Below are 25,884 nucleotides of genomic sequence, written 5' to 3'. Positions count from 1 at the left end.
GCACAGTATTTATTGCTAAGTTATTGTCCGGAGGCGCGGCGCGGGCGGCCCCGGTATTTATTGCTGTACATAGTGTATGTTTGTGATATATGAGGTTTTCTTTATTTTGTATATGATCAATAAACGCCTTTTAAAGAGACGCTCAGGTGCTTCCTGGGGGCGGGGCGGGGCGCGGCGCGCATGCGCCCGCGCGCGGCCGCCGGCGAGGCGGAAGCGGAAGCCGGAAGCGCGGCGGGGACAGCGATGGCAGCGGGCGGCGGGCTGAGCCGCTCGGAGCGCAAGGCGGCGGAGCGGGTGCGGAGGCTGCGGGAGGAGCAGCAGCGGGAGCGCCTCCGCCAGGTAGGCCGCCGCGCCCCGCGCCCCGCGCCCCGCGCCGCCGCCGGCCGCTCACCGCCCGCCCGCCCGCCCGCAGGTGTCGCGCATCCTCCGGAAGGCGGCGGCCGAGCGCAGCGCCGAGGAGGGCCGGCTGCTGGCCGAGAGCGCGGACCTGGTGACGGAGCTGCAGGGCCGGAGCCGGCGCCGGGAGGGCCTCAAGCGGCGGCTGGAGGAGGCGAGCGGCGGGCGGCGGGCGGCGGGCGGCGCGGGCGGCGGTGACCCCGGGCCGGGCCGTGACCACCGACCGCCCCGGCCCCCGGCAGGTGTGCGACGACCCCGAGGAGCTGCGGAACAAGGTCCGGGAGCTGGCCGGCGCCGTCCGGAACGCCAAGTTTCTGGTTGTCTACACCGGCGCGGGCATCAGCACGGTAGGGAGCGCGGCGGCCCCGCGGGGCCGGGGCCGGGGCCGGGGCCGGGGCCGGGGCCGGGGCCGGGCGGCGGGCGCCCCCTCCCGGTGGGCCGGGCCGGGCCGGAGCCCACGCCTGAGCCGGGGCCTGCCCACCCGCGCTGGGCGGGTCGTGCACACACCGGGCGGACACTCTAACCGGAATCGCGGTCTGCGTTCCGGCCAGGGGACAGGGACGGGAACGGCATAGTGGCCCCCGGCACCGGTGGCTGGCTGGTTGGTCAGGTTATAGGAGCAGAGCTGAGCTGCGAACTGTCACCTGCTGTCCTACTCCTTATGCCAAGAAAGGTAAATACAGAGCAAGGCCGTGAAAATCAGAATGCCCTCGGTAAAGAAGAAAAATGCACTGCCTTGGACTTCAAGAAGGCTCACTGAGCCAGCCCTGTCATCCAGGGCTCACTCCTGTCATCCAGGCTTCTCGGGAGGCTGAGAGCTGAGAGTCGAGGTTCAAAGCCAGCCCAGGCAGGAAAGTCTGTGAAACTCTTATCTCCAATAAACCACCAGAAAACCAGAAGTGGTGCTGTGGCTCAAGTGGTAGAGTGCTAGCCTTGAGCTGAAGACCTGAGGGACAGCGCTCAGGCTGAGTTCAAGCCCCACGACCAACCAAAAAACAAAACAAAACAAAAAACCTCAAGAACAGTGCCTAGGTTCTGAGTTTGGGTCCCAGATTAGCACCAAAATAAAAAAATGTGAGAAGTTTCACTGAGAACCTACCTGTCCCAGGCTATAGGACACTGACTGGCATGTGATGTGTGAAATCTCAGGTTAGTACAGAGTGTTGGGCAGGTAGATCCACTAGAGGTGAACATTAGGTGATTTGTACCCTCAAGAAACCCTTTGGGGGGCTGGGAAGGTGGCTCAGTGGTAGAGTGGTTGCCTAGTGTGCATGAGGTCCTGGGTTCGATTCCTCAGCACCACATAAGCAGAAAAAGCTGGAAGTGGTACAGTGCTCACCTTGGCGTTCAGGCTCCATGACTGACAAAAAGAAAAAAAAAAAAAAAGAAACCCTTTGGGGCCAGAAGGCCTTGGCTCAGGCCTGTCATCCTGGCTACTCAGGAGTCTGAGATCTGAGGATCACAGTTCAAAGCCAGCCAGGGCAGAAAAGTTCTTGACACTCTTATCTCCAGTTCATCACGAAAAAAGCAGAAATGGCACTGTGGCTCAAGTGGTGGAGCGCTAGCCTTGACCTGAAAAGCTCAGGGACAGCGCCCAGGCCCAGAGTTCAAGCCTCACAACTGACACTCACACACACACACACACCCCACCCCGAAGAAACCCTTTGGTTACAACAGTCAAGCATGTCTTCCTGGTGGTTTCATGGAAGCATACATACTTTGGCCTATGAAGCCTGCCCTGTGGGCTTGCTGCGGGGTGTTATATTGAGTTTCTATATTGATGGGGTAAAATCCACATGTGAAGGTGGGAGTGTGAGGCACTCCAGACTAATAACAGCAGACGTCCAGTAGCAAGAACAAGTAAGGTGCACTTGCTGCTCTTTGGTTGGTTTGTTTGTTTTTGCTGGTCGTGGGGCCTGAACTCTGGGCCTGGGTGCTGTCCCTCAGCTCTTCAGCTCAACGCTTAGTGCTCTACCACTCGAGCCACAGCGCCACTTCCAGCTTTTTCATGATTAACTAAGGAATCTAACCCAGGGCCTCATGCATGCAAGGCAAGCACTCTACCACTGAGCCACCCAGCCTCTGCTCTTTGTTTTGTGCTGGTACTGATGCTTGAACTGAGGACCTAAATGCTGTCCCTTAGCGTTTTTGTGCAAGGCCACTTGAGCCATGCTCCACTTCCAACTTTTTGGTGATAATTTGGAGATGAGTCTCATGGACTTTCCTGTCCAGGCTGGCTTTGAACTGTGATCCTCATACCTCAGTCTCCTGGATAGCTAGGATTATAGATGTGAGTCAGTAACTCTGCTCTTGATTCATTAAAACCTGGAGCATGAACATTTGGGGTCCCTCCCTCCACATACATACATTTATATACATTAAAATCTGGTTTATGGTTTTTTTGTTTTTGTTTTTTTTGCCAGTCCTGGAGCTTGAACTCATGGCCTGGGCACTGTCCCTGAGCTGCTTTTGCTCAAGGCTAGCATCCTACCACTTGAGCCACAGCACCACTTCCAGCTTTTTCTCTGTGGTACTGAGGAATTGAACCCAAGGCTTCATGAATGTTATTTGTTTTGTTTTTTTTGTTGGTTATAGGGCTTGAACTCAGGGCCTGTGAACTGCCCCTGAGCTTTTTTGCTTAAGGCTAGCACTCTACCACTTTGAGCCATAGTGACACTTTCAATTTTCTGGTGGTTGATTGGAGATAAGCGTCTTACAGACTTTGCTGTCCAGGCTGGCTTTGAACTGTGATCCTCAGGATCTCAGCCTCTTGAGTAGCTTGGATTGCAGGCGTGACCACTGGAGCCCAGCCAGCTTGTCAGTTTGAGCTGAACATTGCTATTTGAACTTCCTCTCTTTAAGAGTCACAGTTAGGCCAGGTGCCTGTGGCTCACGCTGTCATCCTAGCTACTGAGGAGGCTGAGATCTGAGGATCAAGGTTCAAAGCCAGCCCAGGCAGGCAAGTCTGTGAGTCTGTTATCTCCAATAAACCACCAGAAGACCAGAAGTGGCACTGTGGCTCAAGTGGTAGAACACTCACCTTGAGCCAGAGAGCTGAGAGACAGTGTCCAGGCCGAGTTTAAACCCCATGACGACCAACAACAACAAGAAAAAAGTCACAGGGTGGGGGGCACTGTGGATCCTGTAGGGATGCACTGGGCCAGGTAGGAAGGCAAAGTCTAGATAGAGGGAAAGAGCCAGACTGGAGCACATTCCACTTACCATCAGGCAGGGCAGCTGAGGAAGGGATAGAGGCCAGTCTGGGGGCCAGCCTGGAACGTGGTGTGTTCCATTTTGGGAAATACTGCCATTCCCTTTGGTAGCACCTTTTCACTGGACTTACCATTTTATCTGAATCTGTAGGCTGCCTCTATCCCAGATTACCGTGGTCCTAATGGAGTGTGGACGCTGCTTCAGAAAGGGAGAAGCGTGAGGTGAGCTGCTCGTGCACAGTCTTCCCACAGGCAGCGCCTCTTCTCCGCTGCCCCTCTCCGTCCCTCACCTCTGCTTCCCCTTCTGTTTGGCAGTGCTGCTGACCTGAGTGAAGCTGAGCCTACCCTCACGCACATGAGCATCACCCGTTTACATGAGCAAAAGCTGGTAAGAGCCCTCTGGCCAGCAATTCCTGCCCATGGTCATGCCTGGAGCTGGCTGCCAGTGCCCAAGAGAGAAGCTGCAGTTTCCCACTGGGCTCTGATGGACACCCCGAATGGGGTTACTCACCCGAGTCATGCTGTGCTTACGGGCCTGTCCTGAACTATACGGTCCAGGCCGGTCTCCACCAACCCCTTCAGCTTTCCTTGGCGTGTGCAGGGGCTGTGGAAACCCAATGGCCTGGGGAGGATACTAGGAACCTCAGCTGAGGACCTCCATCCAAGTAGGGAATGGTAGATCTGCCTGGCCCTGGGAGACAAGAAACAGTGACCCGAGGAGATGTGGATCTGGGCTAAAACAGCTACGTCCCAGTGGGCTGGAAGTTAGCTCTGGCCCTGGCTGCTCAGGCTAGACACAGAAGTTTTGTGGCCATGGCTGCTTACTCCTCCTGACTGCCCCATGTTCTGCCCTCCAGGTGCAGCACGTGGTGTCTCAGAACTGTGACGGGCTCCACCTTCGGAGCGGCCTGCCACGCACGGCCATCTCAGAACTCCACGGGAACATGTATATCGAAGTGAGCAGTCTCACGGGGATGCAGGGCCTGAGTGCCAGGCAGGCCCCACTCACTGTGCCCTCTTGTTCTCAGGTCTGCACCTCCTGCATCCCCAACCGGGAATATGTGCGCACGTTCGATGTGACAGAGCGTACTGCCCTCCACCGGCACCAGACAGGCCGGGCCTGCCACAAGTGTGGGACTCAGCTCCGGGACACCATTGTGCACTTTGGGGAGAGGGGGACATTGGGGCAGCCCCTGAACTGGGAAGCAGCCACTGAGGCTGCCAGCAGAGCAGACACGATCCTGTGCTTGGGCTCCAGCTTGAAGGTACGGTGTGACACCACCGTGAATTCTGTGGAGGTGCGTGTTACAGCCCTGCCTGCCTAGGCCATCCTGTTGGCATGTCTCTGCTCACATGCGTGTGCTGTGTCTGCCCGCTTCCACAGGTACTGAAGAAATACCCCCGCCTATGGTGCATGACCAAGCCCCCCAGCCGGCGGCCCCGGCTCTACATTGTGAACCTACAGGTAGGCTAGGTACACAGAGCTATGTCCTTAGACCTGAGCCTTACATCTGGGGATCCAAGAGATGTGCTACATTTTTGCAACTTAAAGATCCTAGTGCAAGCTAGCTGGTGGCTCATGCCTGTCATCCCAGCTACTCAGGAGGCTGAGATCTGAGGATCACAGTTCAAACTGGGCAGGTCCATGAGAACCTTTTTTTTTTTTTTTTTCTGGGTCGTGAGGCTTGAACTCTGGGCCTAGGCGCTGTCCTTGAGCTCTTTAGAACACTTTACTACTTGAGCCACAGCCCCACTTCTGGTTTTCTAGTGGTTAATTGGAGATAAAGAGTCTCACAGATTTTCCTGCCCAGGATGGCTTTGAACCATAATAAACTACAATAAACTACTAATAAACTTCAATAAACTACTCAGCAAAAGCTGGAAGTGGCACTGTAGCTCAAGTGGTAGCATACTAGCCTTGAGCACAAAGAGGCTCAGGGACAGCACCCAGGCCCTGAGTTCAAGCCCCAGGACTGGCAGAAAATTTAAAAAAAATCTAGAACAAGCTGAGCACCTGTGGCTTACGTCTGTAATCCTCGCTACTCAGGAGGCTGAGATCTGAGAATCATGGTTCAAAAGCCAGCCTGGGCAGGAAAGTCCGTGAAACTCTTATGTCCAGTAAACCACTTGAAAATCGGAAGTGGCACTGTGGCTCAAGCAGTAGAGTGGAGCGCTGGCCTTGAGCTGAAGAGTGCAGGGACAGCGCCCAGGCCCAGAGTTCAAGCCCCATGACGGACCAAAAAAATAAATAAAATCTAGTACAAGGTCAGGCGGGTGCCTCCGGAGCTCGGGTGGGTGCCTAGAAAGCAGTGGCCCAACCTGCAGGAAACGAGGCTGATGGGCCTCAGGAGCAACGGGGATTTATCCTCATTTGCCTTTCCTGTGTTCAGTGGACCCCAAAGGACGACTGGGCTGCCCTGAAGCTTCATGGGAAGTGTGATGATGTCATGCAGCTGCTCATGGGTGAGCTGGGCCTGGAGATTCCCCTCTATAACAGGTGAGTGGCCCATCCCCCCACGCCTCTGCCCTGTGTGGTGGGCGTGTCTGTCTTCCATAAACTGAGCGTGTTGGGAGCTCTGAGTTCTTGCAGCCACCTTCTGAAGGCTGTGGACGTGGGGCGGCCTCCAGAGGGACCGACTGAGGCGAGGCCAGACTCCGTGTGCGCACGCTTCTCCCTGGCTAGTGTGCTGCCGAGTCCCCCCAGGCCCGGAAGCCGCCCAGTGTGTTCTTGCAATTTTCCCCTGCTGACCTCTCCAGGTGGACATGGGCACACAGGGACCTCAAGGGGATGAAACTGCAGCTGTGGCCAGACAGAGCCGTAGTGTCCGAGGGGTTGAAGACTGCAGCTGTAGCCAGACAGCCATAGTGTCCGGGGGGGTTGAAGACTGCAGCTGTAGCCAGACAGAGCCGTAGTGTCCGAGGGGTCTCAAGGGGATGAGACTGCAGCTGTGGCCAGACAGCCGTAGTGTCCGAGGGGCTGTTTTTGTTCTTGTTGTTGTGTTCTTTATTTTATTACTTTTTTTTTTTTTTTTTGGTGGTTCTGGGGTTTGAACTCAAGGCCTTGTGCTTGCTGAGCTGGATCTCTTACCACTGAGCCAGGCCTCCAGCCTGTGTCCTTGGTTTTGGGAGTTGGCATATTTGGGGGAAGCTTAAAGAAACTGCCTTAATTTGTGATAATTTAGATATGGTGCATGTATTGAGTTAAAAGTTTACACTCTCTTTCTCTGTGAATTTTCAGGGTCTTATAGGGGAAATCAATAACTTCTTTTAATCAAAGGGTTCAAGAAATTAAGGATCCCTTCACCTCTGGCCCTGGCAATTCTTGTATGTTATGTTTGTGGTGTTCTGTGACGTGGGCCTATTGTGTCCTGTATTTTTTTTTCCACATTAACTTAGCTCATTTCCTTTATCAGTGCTTCTCTGTATCTTGCGTTTATGATATGTGGTTCTACATCTCAATCAAACACATGATTTCTTCACGATGTAGTCCGTAGGCCACAGGTCCCTAGTCAGCTGGCTTCCCTCCTGTCCCTGTCATGCAGTCTGGGAAGAGGGAGAGGGTCTGGTCTGCCCGCCCACAGCCATACTAGTGAAAGATGGGGCCCAGAGTTGCTAGTGACTTGTCCCTGGAGCTGAAGGTGCCCGTGGGCTACTGTAGCCCTGGAGTGCGCACAGCCACTCATGGTGGATGAGATGTGGAGTTCTGGAGGGGCTGGCCCTCATTTAGCCACAGGGAGAGATTACCTCCTGGAGCTCTTCCCGAGCTGTGTGAGGACTCAGCTAGACTCACCTAAGCCAGCCACCCTGAAGACAGGGAGGGGAGGGGTTGAAAGGCAGGTGGCCTCAGACAGCTTCCCTTGAGCCAGGGTGGGTTGTAAGGAGTCTCTCAGACCTGCCTGACCAGCCTTCCCTTTTGGTAGGTGGCAGGATCCCATCTTCTCCCTGGCGACGCCCCTGCGTGCTGGTGAAGAAGGCAGCCACAGTCGGAAGTCGCTGTGCAGGAGCAGAGAAGAGGCCCCGGCCGGGGAGCAACGGGGAGCCCCTCACAGCTCAGCGTCCATCCGGGGGGGCTGGTTTGGCAGGGGCTGTGCCAAACGGGCAAAAAGGAAGAAGGCGGCGTGACCTGTTGCTGCGGGAAGAACAGTTGGCACTTTGCAGGTGGCGGGCGGGAGCTGCCCGAGCCCCTCACCGCGCCGGCCGGCGGGCTGCCCCGTCCCTGTGGGCAGGCGGCCCGCCCAGGGCTTGCCAGCAGGGACGCGCGCGCCCGCCGCCCGCCGCCCGCGCCAGTCTCAGGGCCCCTTCCTACCGCTCCTCACTGCGTCGATCACTTTACAGAAACTTATGCCAGGGGCGGTTCCGAGCCTTTATTAAACACCTCTGCACCGCCTCTGTCCGGGCCCCTGCTGTTCCCCGAGGCGCCGCCGCGGCCGGGGTCGGCTCGGAGGGGCGGGGCCTGTCATGCAGCGCACGCTATTGGCTGCGCAGGCGGGCGGGGGACGAGGCACGTCATTGGTCACGCGCATCTGACGGAGGGGGCGGGGTTCCTGTGTGAGGGGCGGGACTCGGGGAGGCCGGCGCGCGCCATTGGCTGCGCGGGGCGGGTGAGGCCCGCGTGACGGCGCGGGGCGGAGCGGGACGGAGGTGCTGGGAGTCCCGGAGTGCCGGGTGGAGTCGGTGCTGCGGGGCCATGATCCGGAACGGGCACGGGGCGGCGGGCGCCTCGGAGCTGCCGGGCCCGCAGGGCCGGCGCGCCGTGAGGGTGTGGTGCGACGGCTGGTGAGTGGGCGCCGGGCCGCGCGTCCTCCCGGGTCACCGGCCGTTGGCCAGCCCCGACTGCGGTGGGGCTCAGGCGGCCCGGATCCCCGGGGGCCCCGCGGGCCGCGCCCCGGGCTCGGGACCAGCCCGGCCCGGAGCCTTGGGCGGCGCCGTGCTCCGTGCTCGCGGCCTCGGGGTGCAGCCGGCCCCGGGCCCGGACGAGTTGAGCCGCGCGCAGACGCTGGCCCGGCCTGCAGCGGCCTCCGCGAGCCGGCGGCCCGGGGTCAGCGGAGGGGTCAGTCCGGGGACTGCTTTGAGAAAAGTTTGGCGCTGTCAACAAGTAGGTGGAGGTTGGCCTTGCTGGTGGCTCGCCGCCCCGTGCCCTGCGGTTGGAGCTCCTGGAAATGGAGGGTACCGGGTCTGAGCGAAGGTTCGAGAAACGCACAAGGTTGCCCTGTTTTGCACCGGTGTCACCTCTGGCTTCGGCTTCGTGTCCGTGGACTCTGACCCTCGGTCTAGCCGGGGCCGCCCTCCTGTCGTGTCCTCCCCGTGCAGCCCCAGAGCAAGCCTCCCCGGTGGGCACAGACTCTGGCCAGACCTTGGGGCCTGAACCTTTTGACCCACCCCATTCCTCTGCGAGGCGGTGGGGAGGGCGGGTGGCTATGCTGAGGGGAGACTGAGGCTGCCCTTGGGCCATCTGACCCCATCCTGGGAAAGGGGGGGTGAGCTCCGAAGGAAGCAGAGCAGAGCCTGGGGCCCAGCCCTGGCAGCTCCCAGCCTAGCAGAGAGCACCCAGGGCTCAGGGCTCGTTGTGTAGCTGTGCTGCGTAGCCTGGGGCTTGAAGCTCACTCATAACCAGACCAGAACTTGAGGGTTATACACGCTTTAGAACCATGACAGAGGCCATTATTCACCCGGGAGCTAAGACAGGCTGCAGGAAGAAAGGGTTTTCAAACCAGTGATTCCTTGCTCTTTGGTTTTACTTTTGGTTTGGTGTCAGCCCGAAGGATTGCCGACTTGTATTAGGATAGTACCGAATCTGGCCCCAAGCCAAAACTGACGTTTTGTTGTAAAACTTGAAATGACAGCTGAGCACCCATGTGGTTCACGCCTGTCATCCTAGCTACTCAGGAGGCTGAGATCTGAGGATCATGGCTCAAAGCCAGCCCAGGCAGGAAAGTTCTTGAGACTCCAATAAACCACTAGAAAACTGGAAGTGGCGCTGTAGCTCAAGCAGTAGAGCACTCGCCCTGAGCTGAAGAGCTGAGGGATATAGACCCAAGCCCAGAGTTCAAGCCCCATAACTACTACCACCACCACCAACAACAAAAACCAACCAAACAAACAAAAAACTTGAAATGATTTGCCTATACCAGTTTTCATTTGGGAAGGGGAGGGGGCAAGCCCAGGGACAGCCCAAGGCTTGGGAAAGGGACTCCGGCAAACAGTGGGCAGGTTTGTCCTGGAGTTTGCCAGTCCCCCGGACCTTACCCGGCCTTGTTCCTGCACCAGCACCCTTGCTGTTCTGGCACGGACAGTGTCATGTCCCAAGGTGCAGGTCCAGGGACAGGGGTATGAATGGCTGAGTACCCACCTCCCACTGTGGGCCCAGGTTCCACAGATTTAGAGCAATTTCCAGCAGTGGTTTCTCAGAGAGCATTCACTAAGGAGTCCTTGGAAGAGAAAATCTGTGCCCCACCCCCCAGGACCCCCTTGTCCCTACCCCTCCAACTGCTGTCTGTCCTCACAGCTATGACATGGTTCATTACGGTCATTCAAACCAGCTGCGCCAGGCTCGGGCCATGGGTGACTACCTCATCGTGGGCGTGCACACTGATGGTAAGGTGTAGGCCACTACCCCATGCTGTAACCAGACTAACCTTCCCAACTGGCCAGAAGCTTGGTCAGAAGCGGCGGGGGGGGGGGGGGGGCGAGGGGGGTGCAGCCCTGGGCCTCCTCCCCAGAATGCGCCTGTGAACGGGAGACGTAGCAAGCTCCATTTATCCTGGCCTCAGCTGAAGATGTCCCCCTCTAGACAGCAAGCTAGAGATGAGGGCCAGGTCATTGCCAGCCCCGGCCCCTCACCCCTCATCCCTGACCCCTGCCTGGAGCCTAAAAAGATTGAATGTCTTGCTTGGTAAAGGACCCTCAGTGCACAAGCTGGCCGCAGGACAGCAGTGGCCACTCACGTATGGGCTGAGGCCCCACGAGCAGGGCAGGTTGGCTCGCACCCTCTCAGTGCATGGAAAGGGCTCCTGAGCAAGATGCCAGGGAGCCGGAGGTCACCTGTCCTGTCCTTGTTTTCTCTGGCTCCAGAGGAGATTGCCAAGCACAAAGGACCCCCAGTGTTCACCCAGGAGGAGAGGTACAAGATGGTGCAGGCCATCAAGTGGGTGGACGAGGTAGTGCCCGCTGCGCCCTACGTCACCACGCTGGAGACGCTGGACAAGCACAACTGTGACTTCTGTGTCCATGGCAGTGAGTGGGCGGGCCCCAGGACCGGCCGCGGGAGGGGGGGGGGGTCAGCCCTCCTGGCCCTGAGGGCTTGGGTCTAAGAAAGCTCAGGTTGTTCCCTAGGAATGGAGGCACAAACACTAAACACTAGGATGAGGTGGGGACTAGAAGGGTTTGGGGCCCCTGGGGGGTGGTTCTGGGACCCCACTTGAGCCAGGCATGGCAGTCCACACCTTATTTCAGCACTCAAGTGGCAGAGACATGAGGATCAGAACAGCCGGGTTAGATGGGAAGACCCTGTGTGAGAAACAAACCCAGCAAATACCCTTTGTGTGTGTGTGCGCGCGCGCGCGTGTGTGTGTGTGTGTGTGTGTGCGTGCGTGCGTGTCACCCCTAGATGACATCACATTGACTGTTGACGGCCGAGACACCTATGAGGAGGTGAAACAGGCTGGGAGGTACAGGTAAGCTCCTAGCTGGCCTGACACTTCAGGAGCTGGTCTTGAGTTCCCTCTTAGCTCTACTGCATTGAGATTGTGCGGGAGGGCTGGGGAGGGGACTCAGTGGTAGAGTCTCGCCTGGCATGCATGAAGCCCTGGGTTCCATTCCTAAGTACCACAGACAGAAAAGTCAGAAGTGGCGCTGTGACTCAAGTGGTAGAGTGCTAGCCTTGAGCAAAAGAAGCTCAGGGACAGCACCCAGGCCCTGAGTTCAAGCCCCAGGACTCGGGGGGCAGATTGTAAGGGAGACACATCTGGGCCAGGTCTGGAGCCTCCAGGGAGGATCTTGCTGTGGCACTGGCTGTGTGGCTGGCCTCAGGGCTTCAGAGTAGTGCCAAGTGAGCATGGTGGTGCCCCGCCCCAGAAGCTGGCTTTATGTTAATTAGCTGTGATTTAAAGGGCCAGCTGTGGCTAGGTTCCTGCATGGGATGGTGCATCCCAAATCCCCTTGGTAAAGAATTTGGGTGTGAGCTCACCAGTGGGCACGACAGCAGACTAGGGTCAGGGCTGCTGTGCCCAGACGTGGCCTGCCCACACCCAACCACCGCACACATGGGCTCAGCGATGCCCTTGATGCTTTGCTCAGGCCATTTGCTTTTTGCGGATAAAATTTTAATGCTTCCTCTATGCTCCCAGTTGGATTTGCTGGGGGGCGGGCGGGCGGGGGGCGAGGCAGGGCTAGGGTCACGTCCCTCAGTTGGGTCTGCAGTAGGCAGGCCTGGTAAGTGTCTGGGACAAGAGCCCACCAACCCCACCTCTGCCCCCAGAGAGTGCAAGCGCACCCAGGGTGTGTCCACCACAGACCTCGTAGGCCGCATGCTGCTGGTGACCAAGGCCCACCACAGTGGCCAGGTGAGTGCTGGCCCCAAGGGGGAAGGGAGAGGGGAGGGAGGGGGAGCTCCTCCCACCCAGGGCCCCCTGTCTGCCTGCCCTCTCCACCCGTTCTGGGAACGAGCCCCCTCAGCCCTGTGCCCTTGTGTGCAGGAGATGTCCTCTGAGTACCGGGAGTATGCGGACAGTTTTGGCAAGGTGAGTGGGCCTGGCTGGCCGTGTGGTGACGTGCAGGCTTTCCTCCTGGCCTCTGGGGAGAAGTTGGGCCCTCCTCCTCCCTTCCGGTGCTACCCAGGTCCTGGCTGAGTCAGCGGGCTCAGCCTGCTGGTGGATGCTAGGAGGAAAGACAGGCAAGAGATGGCCATTCATTGCGGCCATGTCCTAGAGGATTAGCAGGGACTGCCCATGACCAGGCGGCCTCTAACCAAGCAGCTTGGCCCTCTCTCCACCTGCCAGGAACCCACTTCCCTCGGAAGTCTCCTTCCAGGTGATCAGATGGTGGTCTCGGGGTGCCGGGTCCCCCACAGGTCTGCCTGCTGGCCGTGTCTCTGCGCCTGCTGCTGCTGGTGGGCTGGCAGGCTGAGCTGTTATTGGCTGCGCGGCCTGCCTGTTATGGCCGCAGCACAGAGCTCCAGTCCCACAGCCGCAGTGACAGCCTGGGCAGGCCACCTGTGTCTCCTGCCGGCCCCAGGTGCCTGGGTGGACGTGGCCTGCTGTGCACCACCCCTGCACACGCTCCTGCTACCCACACGTGGTGCACAGGAGCGTGCTCGCGAGGTTTCTACGCTGACCTGCTCCCTCTCTTGGCTGACAGTGCCCGGGGGGGCGGGACCCCTGGACAGGGGTGTCCCAGTTTCTGCAGACGTCCCAGAAGATCATCCAGTTTGCTTCCGGGAAGGAGCCTCAGCCTGGGGAGACTGTCATCTATGTGGCGGGTGCCTTTGACCTGTTCCGTATCCTCTTCCCGGCTTTCTGTCCTCTACCCATGCCACAGAGGCCCTTGGCCACAGACCCTCGGGTCTCTGGGACCGGGCCTGTGGCGGGCCCGTGGGTGCCAGCCTGGGGAGGCGGGAGCCCTGACTTTCCAGTCCATTGCTGTTTGTTGTTTTGCTTTTCTCCATACCTCCCATCCCCTCCCCTCTCCGCCTCGTGTGTGCTCTGCCCTAATCAGACAGTTTCCCTACGTAGTTCAGACTAGCCTTGAATCAGATCCTCCTGCTTAAACCTCCTCAGTGCTAAGATTACAGGCACGTACCACCACACCCAGCCAGTTACTGCTTCTTAACTGGACACAGACATTGGGCACGTGGACTTCCTAGAGAAAGTGTACCGCCTGGCAGAAAGGCCCTATGTCATCGCTGGCCTCCACTTTGACCAGGTCTCTGCCCTGCCCGGCTCCCCAGCATTTCTGGAGGTTGGCAGGCTATCAGTGCCCTTGGGGAGACTTTGAGGGGCCAGTTGGGGCCAGCGAATCCCTGGAGGAATGAGACTCCAGATGCCTGGAGAAGATGCTGGGCAGGCCCAGGAGCCAAGGGCCATCCTGGTGGGGGGAGGACGGGGCCTCGCTCCCCCCCCCCGTGCTCCAGCAGAGCTGACCCCGCTCTGGCCCTAGGAAGTGAACCGCTACAAAGGCAAGAACTACCCCATAATGACCCTGCACGAGCGGACCCTGAGCGTGCTGGCCTGCAGGGTGAGCAAGGGCGGCGGCCGGCCTCACCTCCCGAGGCTTCCCCGACCAGGTGTGGGTGCTGCCCAGCCTAGTTGGTAAAGTGGTTGGGCTTCCTGGGTGTCGCCGCCCCCACGGGACCCAGCCCCGCCTCTGAGAGCCAAGCCTCAGAGCCTCTGTGCTGAGGCGCTGCGCTGTCTCCACAGTACGTGTCGGAGGTGGTGATTGGGGCCCCATACTCGGTCACGGCTGAGCTCCTGGGTCACTTCAAGGTGAGAGGCTCCCCAGGAGGGGAGGGGAGGGGTGGGGAGGGGAGGGGAGAGCACCTGACTTCCTTCCTCGCTCCCTTCCCAGGTGGACCTGGTGTGTCATGGCAAGACGGAAGTTGTGCCTGACAGGGACGGCTCTGACCCCTACCAGGTGGGTGGCCCTGGCTCCTGCCACTCACCGGCTTGGGGACGGGGACGGCGCCTTTGGCACCTGTTGGTGTGACTGCCCCAGGGACAAGGACAGGCGCAGGGTCCCCTCTGGGGCAGCAGGGCCTGCGCGGCCCTGGTCCTCACTGCACCTCCCTTCGGGCCTCTAGGAGCCCAAGAGAAGAGGCATCTTCCGCCAGATGGACAGCGGCAGCGACCTCACCACAGACCTCATCGTGCAGAGGATCATCAAGAACAGGTAACGCAGCCCACCGCCCACTGCCCGCCGGCCTGGCCGTGGCCCCTCCTCCAGCTCTGATGGCAACCCGGGGCCCCCAGGTTAGAGTATGAGGCACGCAACCAGAAGAAAGAAGCCAAGGAGCTGGCCTTCCTGGAGGCCAGGAGGCAGCAGGAGGCACAGCCCGCCGCAGAGAACGCGTAGGCCTCACCGGAGGACTTACCCGGCGCGCGGGCACCCGGGGCCACCCCGTTCTGCTTCTGCCTCTCGGAGTTGGGTTCACAGGGTTCTCATGGGAGTGGCGGTGCCCCTCTCCCCGGCCTGGCTCCTGCGCGGCCAGCCCATTTGCCTGCAAGGCGCCAAGGCCTGTCCAGCCCCTTGGTGCAGCCCAGCAGGCCGGACCAGCAGAGGGTGCTGCCATGCCAGAAGCTCATGGAGGCCGCTTCCGTCCATCGGGTGCCCTGCCGCTCCCCTTGGCGAACATGGACACCTGTCCCGCCCGCCTGCCCGCCCGGCTGCAGGAGGCGCAGAGGAGGTGGCTGTGGAGCTGGGGTGTGGGCTGCTCCGTGGAGCCCGGCCCGTCCGGGACAGGTCCCGGCACCTCATGCCTGGCTCTGGGGAGATGCACGTGCCCGGCTGCCGGGCCCACCGGCTGCCCTGCCCTCAGACTTCCACCTCCGTTCTGCACCTCCGTGGCTGGTGTGAGTCTCTGGGCCACCGAATAAAGCTTGACGGGAAGTGCTGTGTGAGACCCAGCCCAGCAGGACGCAGGGCGACCCCGTGTGCCCGCCATAAGGGCCCACGATACATGGGGTCTGTCTCACCCCTCAGCGGGAGCTGGGGATGGGCTGGCTGCCCTGAGCCCCGGGGCCCGAGGGCGCCCCCGCCCAGTCACGGCCCAGCCCAGGCCCCCAGCTCTCAGAGCCGGAGAGCCAGCAGCTGGCCGCACAGCAGCCTGGGGGCAAAGGGGCCTCCTGACCAGAGGCCCTGCAGCCTGCGGTGCAACCCCGCTTGCGCCCCCAGGAAGGCTACTGCTGGCCTGGTCCTCCAGAGGGAGAGCCAGAAGGCCAAACCCCAAAGCAGGCCCTGCCCCACCGCACTCCTGGGGCCCGAGTCGGCAGGACCTGAGGCCTGTAGTGTCACCTGGGTGCACGGAGGGTCAGAGGCTTTGGACACCGGAGGGAGCCAGGGCCTAGAACATCACCCAGACGCCCTTCCTTCCCTGGGTGGGGGAGCGGAGAGGGCGAGGGGAGCCTCTGCTTGCCTGGGCAGGAGGCCAGGGCGCCGCAGGTCTGCACAGGCGTCCCAAGTACCTCAGAGGAGGCAGGTGGCGGGCGGAAGTGTGTAAATAGGGGGTGCACACATGCCCAGCGCAAACTTGCCAAGGCTCAGGATAGGGAAGGTGACGGCTGAGGATAACCCAGGGACACGGCTCGCAAGGAATCTGGGTTGAGGGTTCCAAGGTGCGGTGTGCAGGCAAGGCCTTCGTGGGCACGAGGAAAGCTGAGTTGCTGGGAGGAGCTGCCACGGAGGTGGGGTCACCCCAGGGGCAGGCTGGCGTGGGGCAGGCCAGGCTGGGGCCTCAGGGTGGACCCGGCCCGTCAGCCCATCAACTCGACGCCTGTGAACAGCTGGGCGTGGCAGGGGCAGCCCGCGGGCACGGCTCTGTGAACCCCCGTGCAGAGGGGCTGGGGGCCCTGGTCTGCGCCAGGGCTGACATCCCCAGACCTGGGCCACCACTCCTGCAGTAGTGCCCAGACCAGCGTGGGCTGCCCTCCCTACCATCCCCCATGGCAAGGCCCCATGCTGGCCCTGGTCCTCTGGGGCCACCAGACTGAGGACAGACCGGGCCTCTGGAGTCCATCTGGGCAGCCACCAGCTGTGCCCAGCTAGCTGCGCCTCTACCAGGAGAGATGGGCTGGCTGATGGCCAAGCCCTGTACTCCACTGCTACAGACACAGCCCGGGGCACCTGTCCGGCCAGGCTCTTGTCTGATCTCGTGGTGGTTGTGACCCAGGATTCCATTATAAATATGCGTGTTTTCACACCAAAACACACTTTCGCTAATATGCCAAAAACACAGGCCTCAGAGGCTTCCAGCGAGGCTCAGGGACTTCTGGGAGTTTTACTTTATTGAATAGAAGCTTGGCCGCCGGGCGGGCGTCAGCGCGGGCGGGCGGGCTCACTCCTTGAACTTCCACTCCTGGCGGCACATGGGGCAGTGCTGCTGCACCTGCTGCGCGTTGAGCCACTTGAGGATGCAGTGCATGTGGAAGCAGTGCGAGCACTGGCCCCACACCAGCGGGCAGTCGTCTCCCGGGACCTTACCTGTGGGCAGGCGGGCGGGGCGTCAGACCGCTCAGGCCACCAGGTGAATCCAGAGGTGACCACCCCACAAAGCACCGCAGGTGGTAAGCCAAGGTGGTGGAAGCCTCCAGCACTCAGCCTGGGGAGGCAGAAAAAAGGCCCCTCCCAGGCCTGTCTCCACACCTGGCCTAGAGTACTAAGAAAGGAGGTGCCAGAGGGGCAGGTGGGAGAGGGTGAGGACCCGTCCCTAACAGCAGGACCCAGGATCCGGGCCGCTGCGGTGTCTCTGGGCCAGCTAACTCACTCCCACCTCCAGCAGGGCACAGGCTGCAGGCATCCAGTCCACCCCAGGGTCCACCCTGGGGCCTGACGTGGCTGACTCCATTCACAGGGTGCAGCGCAGTAGGGGAAGGTCCCAGTCCTGATCAAGAGCAACGATGATCCTTAATTTCTATTTTTTGTTGGCTGTGGGTCTTGAACTCTGGGCCTGGGCGCTGTCCCGTCCCTCAACTCTTCAGCTCAAGGTAAGCGCTCTACCACTTGAGCCACAGCGCCACTTCTGGTTTTCTAGTGGTTTATTGGAAATAAGAGTCTCACAGACTTTCCAGCCCGATCCTCAGATGTCGGCCTCCTGAGTAGTTAGGATGACTGGCACCTGGCATGATTCCTAATTTCTACGCATCTGAATCACCCTTCAGAGGAGCTTGTTTGAGCAGCACAGAAAAAAATACCTCTAGGTCCTGTCTCTATCGGGGTTAGGCTGACTGGCACCAAGGGGCTAGCTCTATCTGCCTCCAACCTGTCCTGGAGCGCCAGCCCCCAGACACCTCCCTCCTCAGAGGGTCTTTCCACTTTCAGCAGAGCCCTGCTTAAAATCACCCCTTCCCGGTGAGCGTGAAGCTGGGGAGCCCTGGCAAGGGGCACTCAATCTGTCCACCAGCAGGAAGCTGGTGTGGCTCTGGGTCCAAGTCACGCAAGGATGTGCTAGTGTGTTAATGAGGCTATTTTAAAATTAAAACACCCCTTGGGGCTGGGAAGGTGGCTCAGTGGTAGAGCGCTTGCCTTGAATGCCTGAAGCCCTGGGTTCGATTCCTCAGCACCACATAAGCAAAATGAAAAAAACCAGAAGTGGCACTGTGGCTCAAGTGGTAGAGCACTAGCCTTGAGCTGAAGAGCTGAGGGACAACGCCCAGGCCCAGAGTTCAGGCCCCACGACCGGACCCCCCACCAAAAAAAAAACACCCCTTAACAGGACTGCTTTACCCAAAGGCCCTTTGGGAAGACTTATTAACTTAGCCTTGGTAACTTGGGTTCACATGTTCAATTAAAAATTTTAGGGCTACCAGATGCCCATGGCTCACGCCTGTAATCCTAGCTACTCAGGAGGCTGAGATCTGAGGATTGTGGTTCAAAGCCAGCTTGGGCAGGAAAGTCCGTGAGACTCTTATTTCCCATAAACCACTAGAAACCGGAAGTGGCGCTGTGGCTCAAGCGGTAGAGCGCTCACCTTGAGCTGAAGAGCACAGGGATAGCACCCAAGCCCAAAGTTTAAGCCTCACGACCGACCAAAAAAAAAAAAAAAAATCCACACACACATACACAAAAAAAAAAAAATCTAGGGCTTCTTAATCTGCCAGAAGGTACATCAGAACTGTCAACACATATTAAAACACTCATTCTAGCAAAGCCCGGGCAGCTCGCACCTTAATTCTAGCTACATAGGGGACTGGGATCTGAGGAACCTGGTTCAAAGCCAACCCAGGGAAGGAAAGTCTGTGACTCCAATAAACCATTCAGAAAAAACCGGAAGTAAAATTGTGGCTGGTAGAGCACTAGCCTTGAGCAAAAGCAGCTCAGGGCCAGCGCCCAGGCCCTGAGTTCAAGCCCGGCACCAAGAAAAAGAAAATAGGCTTTTGAGAGCTGCACGAGGCCAAGAGCTTGAAAGCTGCTTTAAGTTCTCGCCCTCAAGATGGTTTTGTTGTTGTTTTTTGTTTGTGCCAGTCCTAGGGTTTGAAACCCAGGGCCTAGGCGCTGTCCCTGAGATTTTTACTCAAGGCTAGTGTTCTGAGTTACAGTGCACTTCCAGCTTTTTGGTGGTTAATTGGAGATAAAAGTCTCACACTTTTCTGCCTGTGCTGACTAGACATCGATCCTCAGATCTCACCATGAGTAGCTAGGATTATAGAAAGGAGCTGTGGGTGCCCTATTTTTGAAGCATCCTCAAGAGTGATTTATTATTTTGCCAGTCCTGGGGCTTGGGCTCAGGGCCTGGGCTCTGTTCCTGAGCCTTTCTATACTCAAGGCTAGCACTCTACCACGTGAGCCACAGTGCTACTTCTGAGTTATTGAGTAATTTATTGGAGCAAGAGTCTCATGGACTTTCCTGCCAGGCTGGCTTCAAACCACCGTAATCCTCAAATCTCAGCCTCCTGAGTAGCCAGGATTACAGGTATAAGCCACTGGCTCTGGCTTGAGTGATATGATCTGTGTGCATGGCTGTTACTGGGGCTTGAACTCAGGGCTTGTACTCATTTTTTAGTTCAAGCTACCATTTGAGCTATATCTCCATTTCAGACTTTTTGCTGGTTAATTAGAACTAAAACTGAGTTTGATTATAGGTGCTAGGCTTTAAGAGTGGTTTAGCAGGGATTAAATAAAACTAGACCTGGACTGGTCTCTAACCTTGAATGCTACAGGTAAAACCTAATGAAGCCAAGTCAATACTCTTTTATGGATGATTCTGTGAGTCGTGAAGGAGCTGGCTGGGCACGCTACTTGAAAATTTTCACTCGAGGTTTTAACTTTACTACTTGGGCCCCAGCGCCAGTTCTTTTTCTGGTGGCTCACTGGAGGTAAGAGTCTTCAGCTCAAGGCTAGCGCTCTACCACTTAAGCCACAGCGCCACTTCCAGCTTTTTTCTTATGTGGTGCTGAGGAATTGAACCCAGGGCCTCAGGCATGCAAGGCAAGCGCTCTACCACTGAGCCACCTTCCCAGCCCCTTTTTTCTTTCTTTTTTGGTAGTACCAGGGATTTAACTCAGGGCCCAGTGTGGTTCCTTAGCAAATACTCCGGCATTGACATTTGAGCACACCTTAAACCTATCAAAGATTTAACACATCCCCACCCATCTCTTTGCACCTGGTTGGATTAAGGCCTGGGCAGTAAAATTTCTTTTCAGCCCAGGGAGTGTAAAAATCAAGCACAAACTCATAATCTCATCCTTCAGGTGACTGGAAGATCCCAACTTTGAGGCCAGCCTGGGCTACACAGTGAGAACCTGTCCTTTCCCCAAAAAAAGCCTGGCACTGATAGCTCACACTTCCTACTCAAGAGGCTGAGATCTGATTGCTGTGTGAAACCAACAGTCAGGAAAGTGTGAAACTATCTCCAACTAACCAACAAAAAGCCAGAAGTGGAGCTGTGACTCAACGGATAGAGCTAGCCTTCAACAAAAGCCTCAGGAAGCAGCTGCCAATGGCTCACGCCTATAATCCAACTCAGGAGGCTGAGATCTGAGGATTGAAGCCAGCTCAGGCACGGAAGTCCATGAGACTCTTCTCTCCAATTAACCAGTCAAAACTGGAAGTACTGGGGATGTAGCTCAGTGGTAGAGCGCTTGCCTAGCATGCATGAAGTCCTGGGTTTGATTCTTCAGTACCACATACACAGAAAAAGCCAGAAGTGATGCTGTGGCTCAAGTGGTAGAGGCTTGCCTTCAGCAAAAGCAGCTCAGGGACAGTGCCCGAGCATTGTGAGTCCAAGCCCTAGGACTGGCAAACAGGAAAAAAAGAACTGGAAGTAGCACTGTGGCTGAAGTGGTAGAGCGCTACCACTTGAGTGAGTGGGTGAGCACAAAGAAGACTCAGGGACAGCCACCGACAAAAGAGTGAAAAACCAAAAAACCTCTCAGCAACAGTGCCCAGAGTTCAAGCCCCAGAATCAGCACCAAAATGTAAAAAAAATTAAAACAAAAAATGTATGTGAAAACACACACGCACACACATGCACACACACACGCACACACACACACCACACACGCACACACACACACCACACACGCACACACCACACATGCACACAGCACACACACCACACACGCACACACACCACACACATGCACACACACCAAACGCACGCACACACATACACACACCACACACGCACGCACGCACACACCACACGCACGCACACACACCACACACATGCACACACACCACACACACACACACCACACATGCACACACGCACACACACACACCACACATGCACACACGCACACACACACACCACACATGCACACACGCACACACACACACCACACATGCACACACGCACACACACCACACACGCAGGCACGCACACCACACATGCACACACCACACACACGCACACACACCACACACACGCACACACACCACACACATGCACACACACCACACACACGCACACACACCACACACGCACGCACGCACCACACGCACGCACACACCACACACATGCACACACACAACACACACGCACACACGTACACACACCACACACACGCACACACGGAGCCTGACCCCCGCCGCAGGCTCTCTAGGCCAGTTCTGGCTCCTTGCTAGTGAACGGCTCTTGGCCTGGCTCTGAACCGGCTCCCGGAGCTCGGCTTCCCGAGCGGCTGGGCTATGAGTCGGCTGCACCCACTGAGAACAGTGTTCTTCTAAAGTTTTCGCGGGGCAGAGCTGACCTGCCTCAGTCTCCCCAGGGGGGCCGTGCGCCGCCCCTGGGCCTCTGTGAGTGCGGGGTGCCGAGGACTCGAACCCCGGGCTCCCAGCCGCCCCCACCCCGGCGGGTGTTCGGGAAAGGGCGGCGGACCCTTCGCCCGGTGAGAGGCTGGAGGGGCGGCGGGCCGGGCAGGGGTCCCGAGGCCCGGGCAGGGTCGCGGGCAGGGGTCCCGAGGCCCGGGCAGGGTCCCGAGGCCCGGGCAGGGTCGCGAGCAGGGTGCGGGCAGGGGTCCCGAGGCCCGGGCAGGGGTCCCGAGGCCCGGGCAGGGGTCCCGAGGCCCGGGCAGGGTCGCGGGCAGGGTCGCGGGCAGGGTCCGGGCAGGGGTCCCGAGGCCCGGGCAGGGGTCCCGAGGCCCGGGCAGGGTCGCGGGCAGGGTCGCGGGCAGGGGTCCCGAGGCCCGGGCAGGGTCCCGAGGCCCGGGCAGGGTCGCGGGCAGGGTCCGGGCAGGGCCCCGCGCGGGTCACTCACAGTCCGGGCAGCAGCCGTTGAAGGCCATCCTGCAGATGCCGCAGTTCTCGTCGTTGGCCACCCACAGCCAGGTGGCCACGCCGTTCCAGCACTTGATCTTCACCTTCATGGCGCCGGGGCCTGCGGGAGGAGCACAGCCCGCTGCAGCGCGGTCCGGGGGACGCCTCGGGGGCCCGGGGACGCCGCCCCACTCCCGGGGGCCGGGGCCAGGCCGCGGAGCGCCCGGCGCCGCCCGGGAAGGGGCCCCGCGGGGCGCAGCGCGCGCCCGGCCCGCGTCGCCGCCCTCGGGGGGCTGAGACCTACACCCGCGAAGGCCACGCCGGCTTCCGTCGGTGGGGCGCGAAGATCTCGGGGCCTCCGGCCTCGGGGAAGCAGAAAGAGGCCCGCCGCCGCCCGCGCCCGCCTGCGCCCGCCGAGGCGCCAAGGGAACGCAGCCGGAGGCCCGGGACCCCAGCCGGACGCCGGAACTGCCAGGGAGAGGCCCCGGGGGCCGGCCCCGCCCCCGGCCGAGCGGCCCCGCCCCCGGCCCCGCCCCCCGGCCGAGCGGCCCCGGCCCGGCCCGCCCATCTGCCTCCGGGCCCGCCCGCCTCCCGGCCCGCCCGGCCCGCCCGGCCCGCCCGGCCCCGCCCCCGCCGCCCCACCTCTCCGCGCGCCGCCCCGCCCTTCCGTTGGCGGCGCCGGCGTCGCGCGGGAAGGTACAAAAACGTCCGCGGCGCGGCCGGCGCCTCAGAGCAGCGCCCGCCGCCCCTCGCGCCCAGCACGCTCGCTCCGGCCCGCGCCACTCGCGCCGCGGCCAATCAGCTGCCGCCCCGGGCCGCCTCGCCGGAAGGCCGCGCGCGACGCCGGACGTGACGAGCGGGCGTGCTGACGCGCGGGCTCGAGCCGAGGCCCGATCCGCGCCCGCCATGGCCGACAAAATGGATATGTCTCTGGACGACATCATTAAGCTGAACCGGAGCCAGCGGGGCGGCCGCGGCGGGGGCCGGGGCCGCGGCAGGGCCGGCTCGCAGGGCGGCCGCGGCGGCGGGGCGCAGGCCGCCGCGCGGGTCAGCCGGGGCGGCGGGCCCATGCGGAACCGGCCGGCCATCGCCCGCGGCGCCGCGGGCGGCGGCGGCGGCGGCCGGAACCGGCCGGCGCCCTACAGCCGGGTGAGTGCGGGGCCGGGCGGGGCGGCGGCGCGGGGCGGCGGCGCGGGGCGGGGCCGGGCCCGGCGGCGGCGGCGGCGGCGGCGGCGGGGACCCCGCCGGGCGCTTTGTCCTGCGCCGCCGGGGGCCGCGTGGCGCGCGCCGAGGGGCCGCGGGCGCCGCCGGGGGCCGGGCTGCGGGGCTCACCGGCCCGCTCCGCCCGCAGCCCAAGCAGCTTCCCGACAAGTGGCAGCACGACCTCTTCGACAGCGGCTTCGGCGGCGGCGCCGGCGTGGAGACCGGGGGCAAGCTGCTGGTGTCCAACCTGGACTTCGGAGTGTCGGACGCCGACATCCAGGTAGGCGGCGCGGGCGACCGCCGGGCTCAGATCGCTGCTCCGGAGGCTGACACGGCGCCCCGGCTCCCACCGAAGCTTCTTGGGTCTGCCCGTTCCCACTTGGTCTTTTTTAACGAAAGCCAAAGGCACGGAAGGTGGTTTTCTGGCTAGACACAACTTGTTGGGAATGAGACTTGGAGGCGAGAGGCAGTGCCGGGCCTTCCGGGGTCTTCTTCCCCGAGTCCCTCCATCAGGTCGGCCTGGCGAGCGCGAGACACCCCGTGGCACTCACAGTGTCTCCGCACTCGGGAGCAGCCCCGCACTCCGGGGTCCCTCTCGCAGCGCCCAGCCTGCCTGAGGTCAGGGCTGCCTCCGTGGCCTGCTTGACTTCAGACTTTGCGGCAGGCTTGAGTTGGAGGAGAGTTTTGGAAAGGTGAGACAATGTGTCTGGGGGTGAAGGGTGGGGTCCGGCGCGCCAGTATCAACGGGCCCTAACCGCTGCTCTGGTCTGCTGGACATCTTCCTCCTTGGCTTTTACTCCTGACCTTCTACTGTTTCATCAAGCAGTCCCTAGGCATTTGTAAGTCTTCCTTTGCTAAGCAGGATGATGACTTAAGTTTTGTGTCCTAGGCCTAGGTTGTGTTCTAGGTTTCTAGGGAGGCACTGGGCCTCTAAACCCCTATGTCCTTGGAAGCGGGCGATTCTGTCCCCTTCCTCCAGCTCCTTTACCCTTTGCCCTGCCCCCTCTGGTTGCCAGGGAAGCACCGCCCCCACCCCCAGCCCTCATGCTGGTAGGGACTCCAAGGCCACCATAAGGAAAACAAGTTAGGTGCCATGCTAACGGTCCCCTATCTGATTCTTAGGAACTGTTTGCTGAGTTTGGAACCTTAAAGAAGGCTGCTGTGCACTACGATCGCTCTGGGCGCAGCTTAGGAACAGCAGATGTGCACTTTGAACGCAAGGCAGATGCCCTGAAGGCTATGAAACAGTACAACGGTGTTCCTTTGGATGGTGAGTCTGGGGCTGGGCCCAAGAGCCTGCCGGGCTTGTGGAATTTGGGGCTGGCACCTGTCCCTGTAGGAATATGGGCTGCCCCTCTGGTGGAGGACACTTTGCATTTGCCCCCTTTGTCTCTCTCTTCCATTCTGCCACCTCTCATGCTGCCCCACACATCTGGACCAACCTCTTGTGAACCCCCATCCAGCAAGCTACATCCCTCCCCTCCTTCAGCTCCTTCCGGAAGATTCACTTCTGTGAAGCCTTCTCAGAACCGCCATAGTACACCTGAGTGCGGGGCTGTAGTCGTAAGATAAAGGTACCTGTTCTTCTTCCGCCAGGTCACCCACACCTGTCCACCCATGAGCACCCCAGACACCTGACCAAACAGCCCTCTTAGCCTGAACTGAGAAGGAGAGACGTGTCGGTGGGGTGTTGTCCTTGCCACTTTGTCTTCCCACCAGGCTCTCCAGGCCATCTCCCCATTGGGGGCATTGGAGACGCACAGAGGCCCTTTCCAGAGCTTGCATGGAGACCAGGGTGTGGGATCCTTGGGTCAGCATCAGAGCCTCTGGAATGAGAACTCTTGTATTCTTTGCCACAGGCCGCCCCATGAACATCCAGCTTGTCACATCACAGATCGATACACAGCGGAGACCTGCACAAAGGTGAGTTCTGGGGGCTTTGAGATGGGCCGTGATGCTGATCATCCTTCCCCTGGTGGTCTCTCCTAGCTAAACCAACGAGTTCTTTGTGTTCTCCCTAGCATAAACAGAGGTGGCATGACTAGAAGCCGTGGCTCTGGAGGATTTGGCAGTGGTGGTGGCACTCGAAGAGGGACCCGTGGAGGCAGTAGAGGAAGAGGCAGAGGCACGGGCAGGAACTCAAAGCAGCAGCTATCAGCAGAGGAGCTGGACGCACAGCTGGATGCCTATAATGCCAGGGTGAGTCCTGTGGAGACTGTGCCGAAGCCAGGGTGGGACAGTGCTCGGCCCCAGGCCCACTAGAGCCAGAAGCACCAGCACCTCCTGAGTGAACCTTCCCCTCTGTTTCAGATGGACACCAGTTAAGCAGCAAGCCCTCGCCGGCAACAGGACCCAGGCTGCGTCCACGCCCCCTCCCTGGAGGGGAGGGGGCAGCTGGGCTGTGCGGCCAATCGGATTCATTTCTTTTGTTTTAAAATAGGATTTAAAACTCATGTAAAGCCCCCTCCCCTTCTTTCTTTTTTCTTTCTTTTTTTTTTTTTTTTTAATTCTGAAACAGACCTGTTTTGTACCGAGTTATTTTTGGGATAAATTTTACTGGTTGCTGTTGTGGGGAAGGTGACGTTTTCACCTTTGCCATAATAAAATAGAAATGTGTGTAGAACAGAGCAGTCTGCCTGGTTCGTCCCCTTGCTGATCGCTGCGAGAATTT

General features: G+C 59.7%; 4 protein-coding genes across 7 annotated transcripts; 3 read left to right on the top strand and 1 right to left on the bottom strand.

The window, feature by feature from the left end:
* Positions 1-227: 227 nt before the first annotated feature.
* On the top strand, positions 228-7,766 carry Sirt7 (sirtuin 7). 3 transcript variants are annotated; one of them, XM_042670042.1, is made up of 10 exons: positions 228-339; positions 413-550; positions 639-743; positions 3,760-3,830; positions 3,924-3,996; positions 4,466-4,564; positions 4,637-4,873; positions 4,993-5,073; positions 5,999-6,105; positions 7,529-7,766. In XM_042670042.1, exons 1-10 carry the CDS (start codon positions 244-246, stop codon positions 7,728-7,730), a joined length of 1,209 nt encoding a protein of 402 aa, XP_042525976.1. In that variant the 5' UTR covers positions 228-243; the 3' UTR covers positions 7,731-7,766. The 3 variants fall into 3 exon arrangements, with proteins under 3 accessions (XP_042525976.1, XP_042525975.1, XP_042525977.1); XM_042670041.1 differs by having other exon boundaries at positions 4,466-4,873; XM_042670043.1 differs by lacking the exon at positions 413-550 and having other exon boundaries at positions 4,466-4,873.
* A 473-nt stretch (positions 7,767-8,239) lies between these two features.
* Pcyt2 (phosphate cytidylyltransferase 2, ethanolamine) lies at positions 8,240-15,206 on the top strand. The gene is made up of 13 exons (XM_042670045.1): positions 8,240-8,384; positions 10,114-10,202; positions 10,680-10,841; positions 11,215-11,281; positions 12,085-12,169; positions 12,302-12,346; positions 12,963-13,101; positions 13,444-13,526; positions 13,761-13,838; positions 14,021-14,086; positions 14,169-14,234; positions 14,401-14,489; positions 14,570-15,206. The coding sequence occupies exons 1-13, from the start codon at positions 8,296-8,298 to the stop codon at positions 14,670-14,672; spliced, it is 1,161 nt and encodes a 386-aa protein (XP_042525979.1). The 5' UTR covers positions 8,240-8,295; the 3' UTR covers positions 14,673-15,206.
* Positions 15,207-16,574: 1,368 nt separating this feature from the next.
* On the bottom strand, positions 16,575-22,730 carry Anapc11 (anaphase promoting complex subunit 11). Of its 2 annotated transcripts, none has more exons than XM_042670048.1 (3): positions 22,653-22,730; positions 22,012-22,131; positions 16,575-16,796 (listed from the first exon to the last, which is right to left on the bottom strand). In XM_042670048.1, exons 2-3 carry the CDS (start codon positions 22,118-22,120, stop codon positions 16,651-16,653), a joined length of 255 nt encoding a protein of 84 aa, XP_042525982.1. In that variant the 5' UTR covers positions 22,121-22,131; positions 22,653-22,730; the 3' UTR covers positions 16,575-16,650. The 2 variants fall into 2 exon arrangements, with proteins under 2 accessions (XP_042525982.1, XP_042525981.1); XM_042670047.1 differs by lacking the exon at positions 22,653-22,730 and adding an exon at positions 22,315-22,495.
* An 84-nt stretch (positions 22,731-22,814) lies between these two features.
* On the top strand, positions 22,815-25,836 carry Alyref (Aly/REF export factor). Its single transcript, XM_042670046.1, has 6 exons — positions 22,815-23,159; positions 23,362-23,493; positions 24,336-24,483; positions 25,073-25,136; positions 25,235-25,412; positions 25,524-25,836. The coding sequence occupies exons 1-6, from the start codon at positions 22,917-22,919 to the stop codon at positions 25,536-25,538; spliced, it is 780 nt and encodes a 259-aa protein (XP_042525980.1). The 5' UTR covers positions 22,815-22,916; the 3' UTR covers positions 25,539-25,836.
* Positions 25,837-25,884: the final 48 nt, after the last annotated feature.

Source organism: Dipodomys spectabilis, unplaced genomic scaffold (assembly GCF_019054845.1).
Source record: "Dipodomys spectabilis isolate Male_0828 unplaced genomic scaffold, ASM1905484v1 ptg000512l, whole genome shotgun sequence".
Lineage (NCBI taxonomy): Eukaryota > Metazoa > Chordata > Mammalia > Rodentia > Heteromyidae > Dipodomys > Dipodomys spectabilis.
Note: the sequence above shows the minus strand (reverse complement) of the source record. Positions and strands in the feature narration are given on the sequence as shown.

Excerpts from the sequence above, each read along its gene's own strand:
- Alyref (XM_042670046.1), top strand. The coding sequence starts at position 22,917 with ATGGCCGACAAAATGGATATGTCTCTGGACGACATCATTAAGCTGAAC. Across the intron at positions 23,494-24,335 it reads TGTCGGACGCCGACATCCAG|GAACTGTTTGCTGAGTTTGG; the intron begins GTAGGCGGCGCG and ends TCTGATTCTTAG. Across the intron at positions 24,484-25,072 it reads CAACGGTGTTCCTTTGGATG|GCCGCCCCATGAACATCCAG; the intron begins GTGAGTCTGGGG and ends TCTTTGCCACAG.
- Sirt7 (XM_042670041.1), top strand. The coding sequence starts at position 244 with ATGGCAGCGGGCGGCGGGCTGAGCCGCTCGGAGCGCAAGGCGGCGGAG. Across the intron at positions 744-3,759 it reads CCGGCGCGGGCATCAGCACG|GCTGCCTCTATCCCAGATTA; the intron begins GTAGGGAGCGCG and ends CTGAATCTGTAG. Across the intron at positions 3,997-4,465 it reads GTTTACATGAGCAAAAGCTG|GTGCAGCACGTGGTGTCTCA; the intron begins GTAAGAGCCCTC and ends TCTGCCCTCCAG.
- Anapc11 (XM_042670048.1), bottom strand. The coding sequence starts at position 22,120 with ATGAAGGTGAAGATCAAGTGCTGGAACGGCGTGGCCACCTGGCTGTGG. Across the intron at positions 16,797-22,011 it reads CAACGGCTGCTGCCCGGACT|GTAAGGTCCCGGGAGACGAC; the intron begins GTGAGTGACCCG and ends GCCTGCCCACAG.
- Pcyt2 (XM_042670045.1), top strand. The coding sequence starts at position 8,296 with ATGATCCGGAACGGGCACGGGGCGGCGGGCGCCTCGGAGCTGCCGGGC. Across the intron at positions 12,170-12,301 it reads AGGCCCACCACAGTGGCCAG|GAGATGTCCTCTGAGTACCG; the intron begins GTGAGTGCTGGC and ends CCTTGTGTGCAG. Across the intron at positions 14,490-14,569 it reads CAGAGGATCATCAAGAACAG|GTTAGAGTATGAGGCACGCA; the intron begins GTAACGCAGCCC and ends CGGGGCCCCCAG.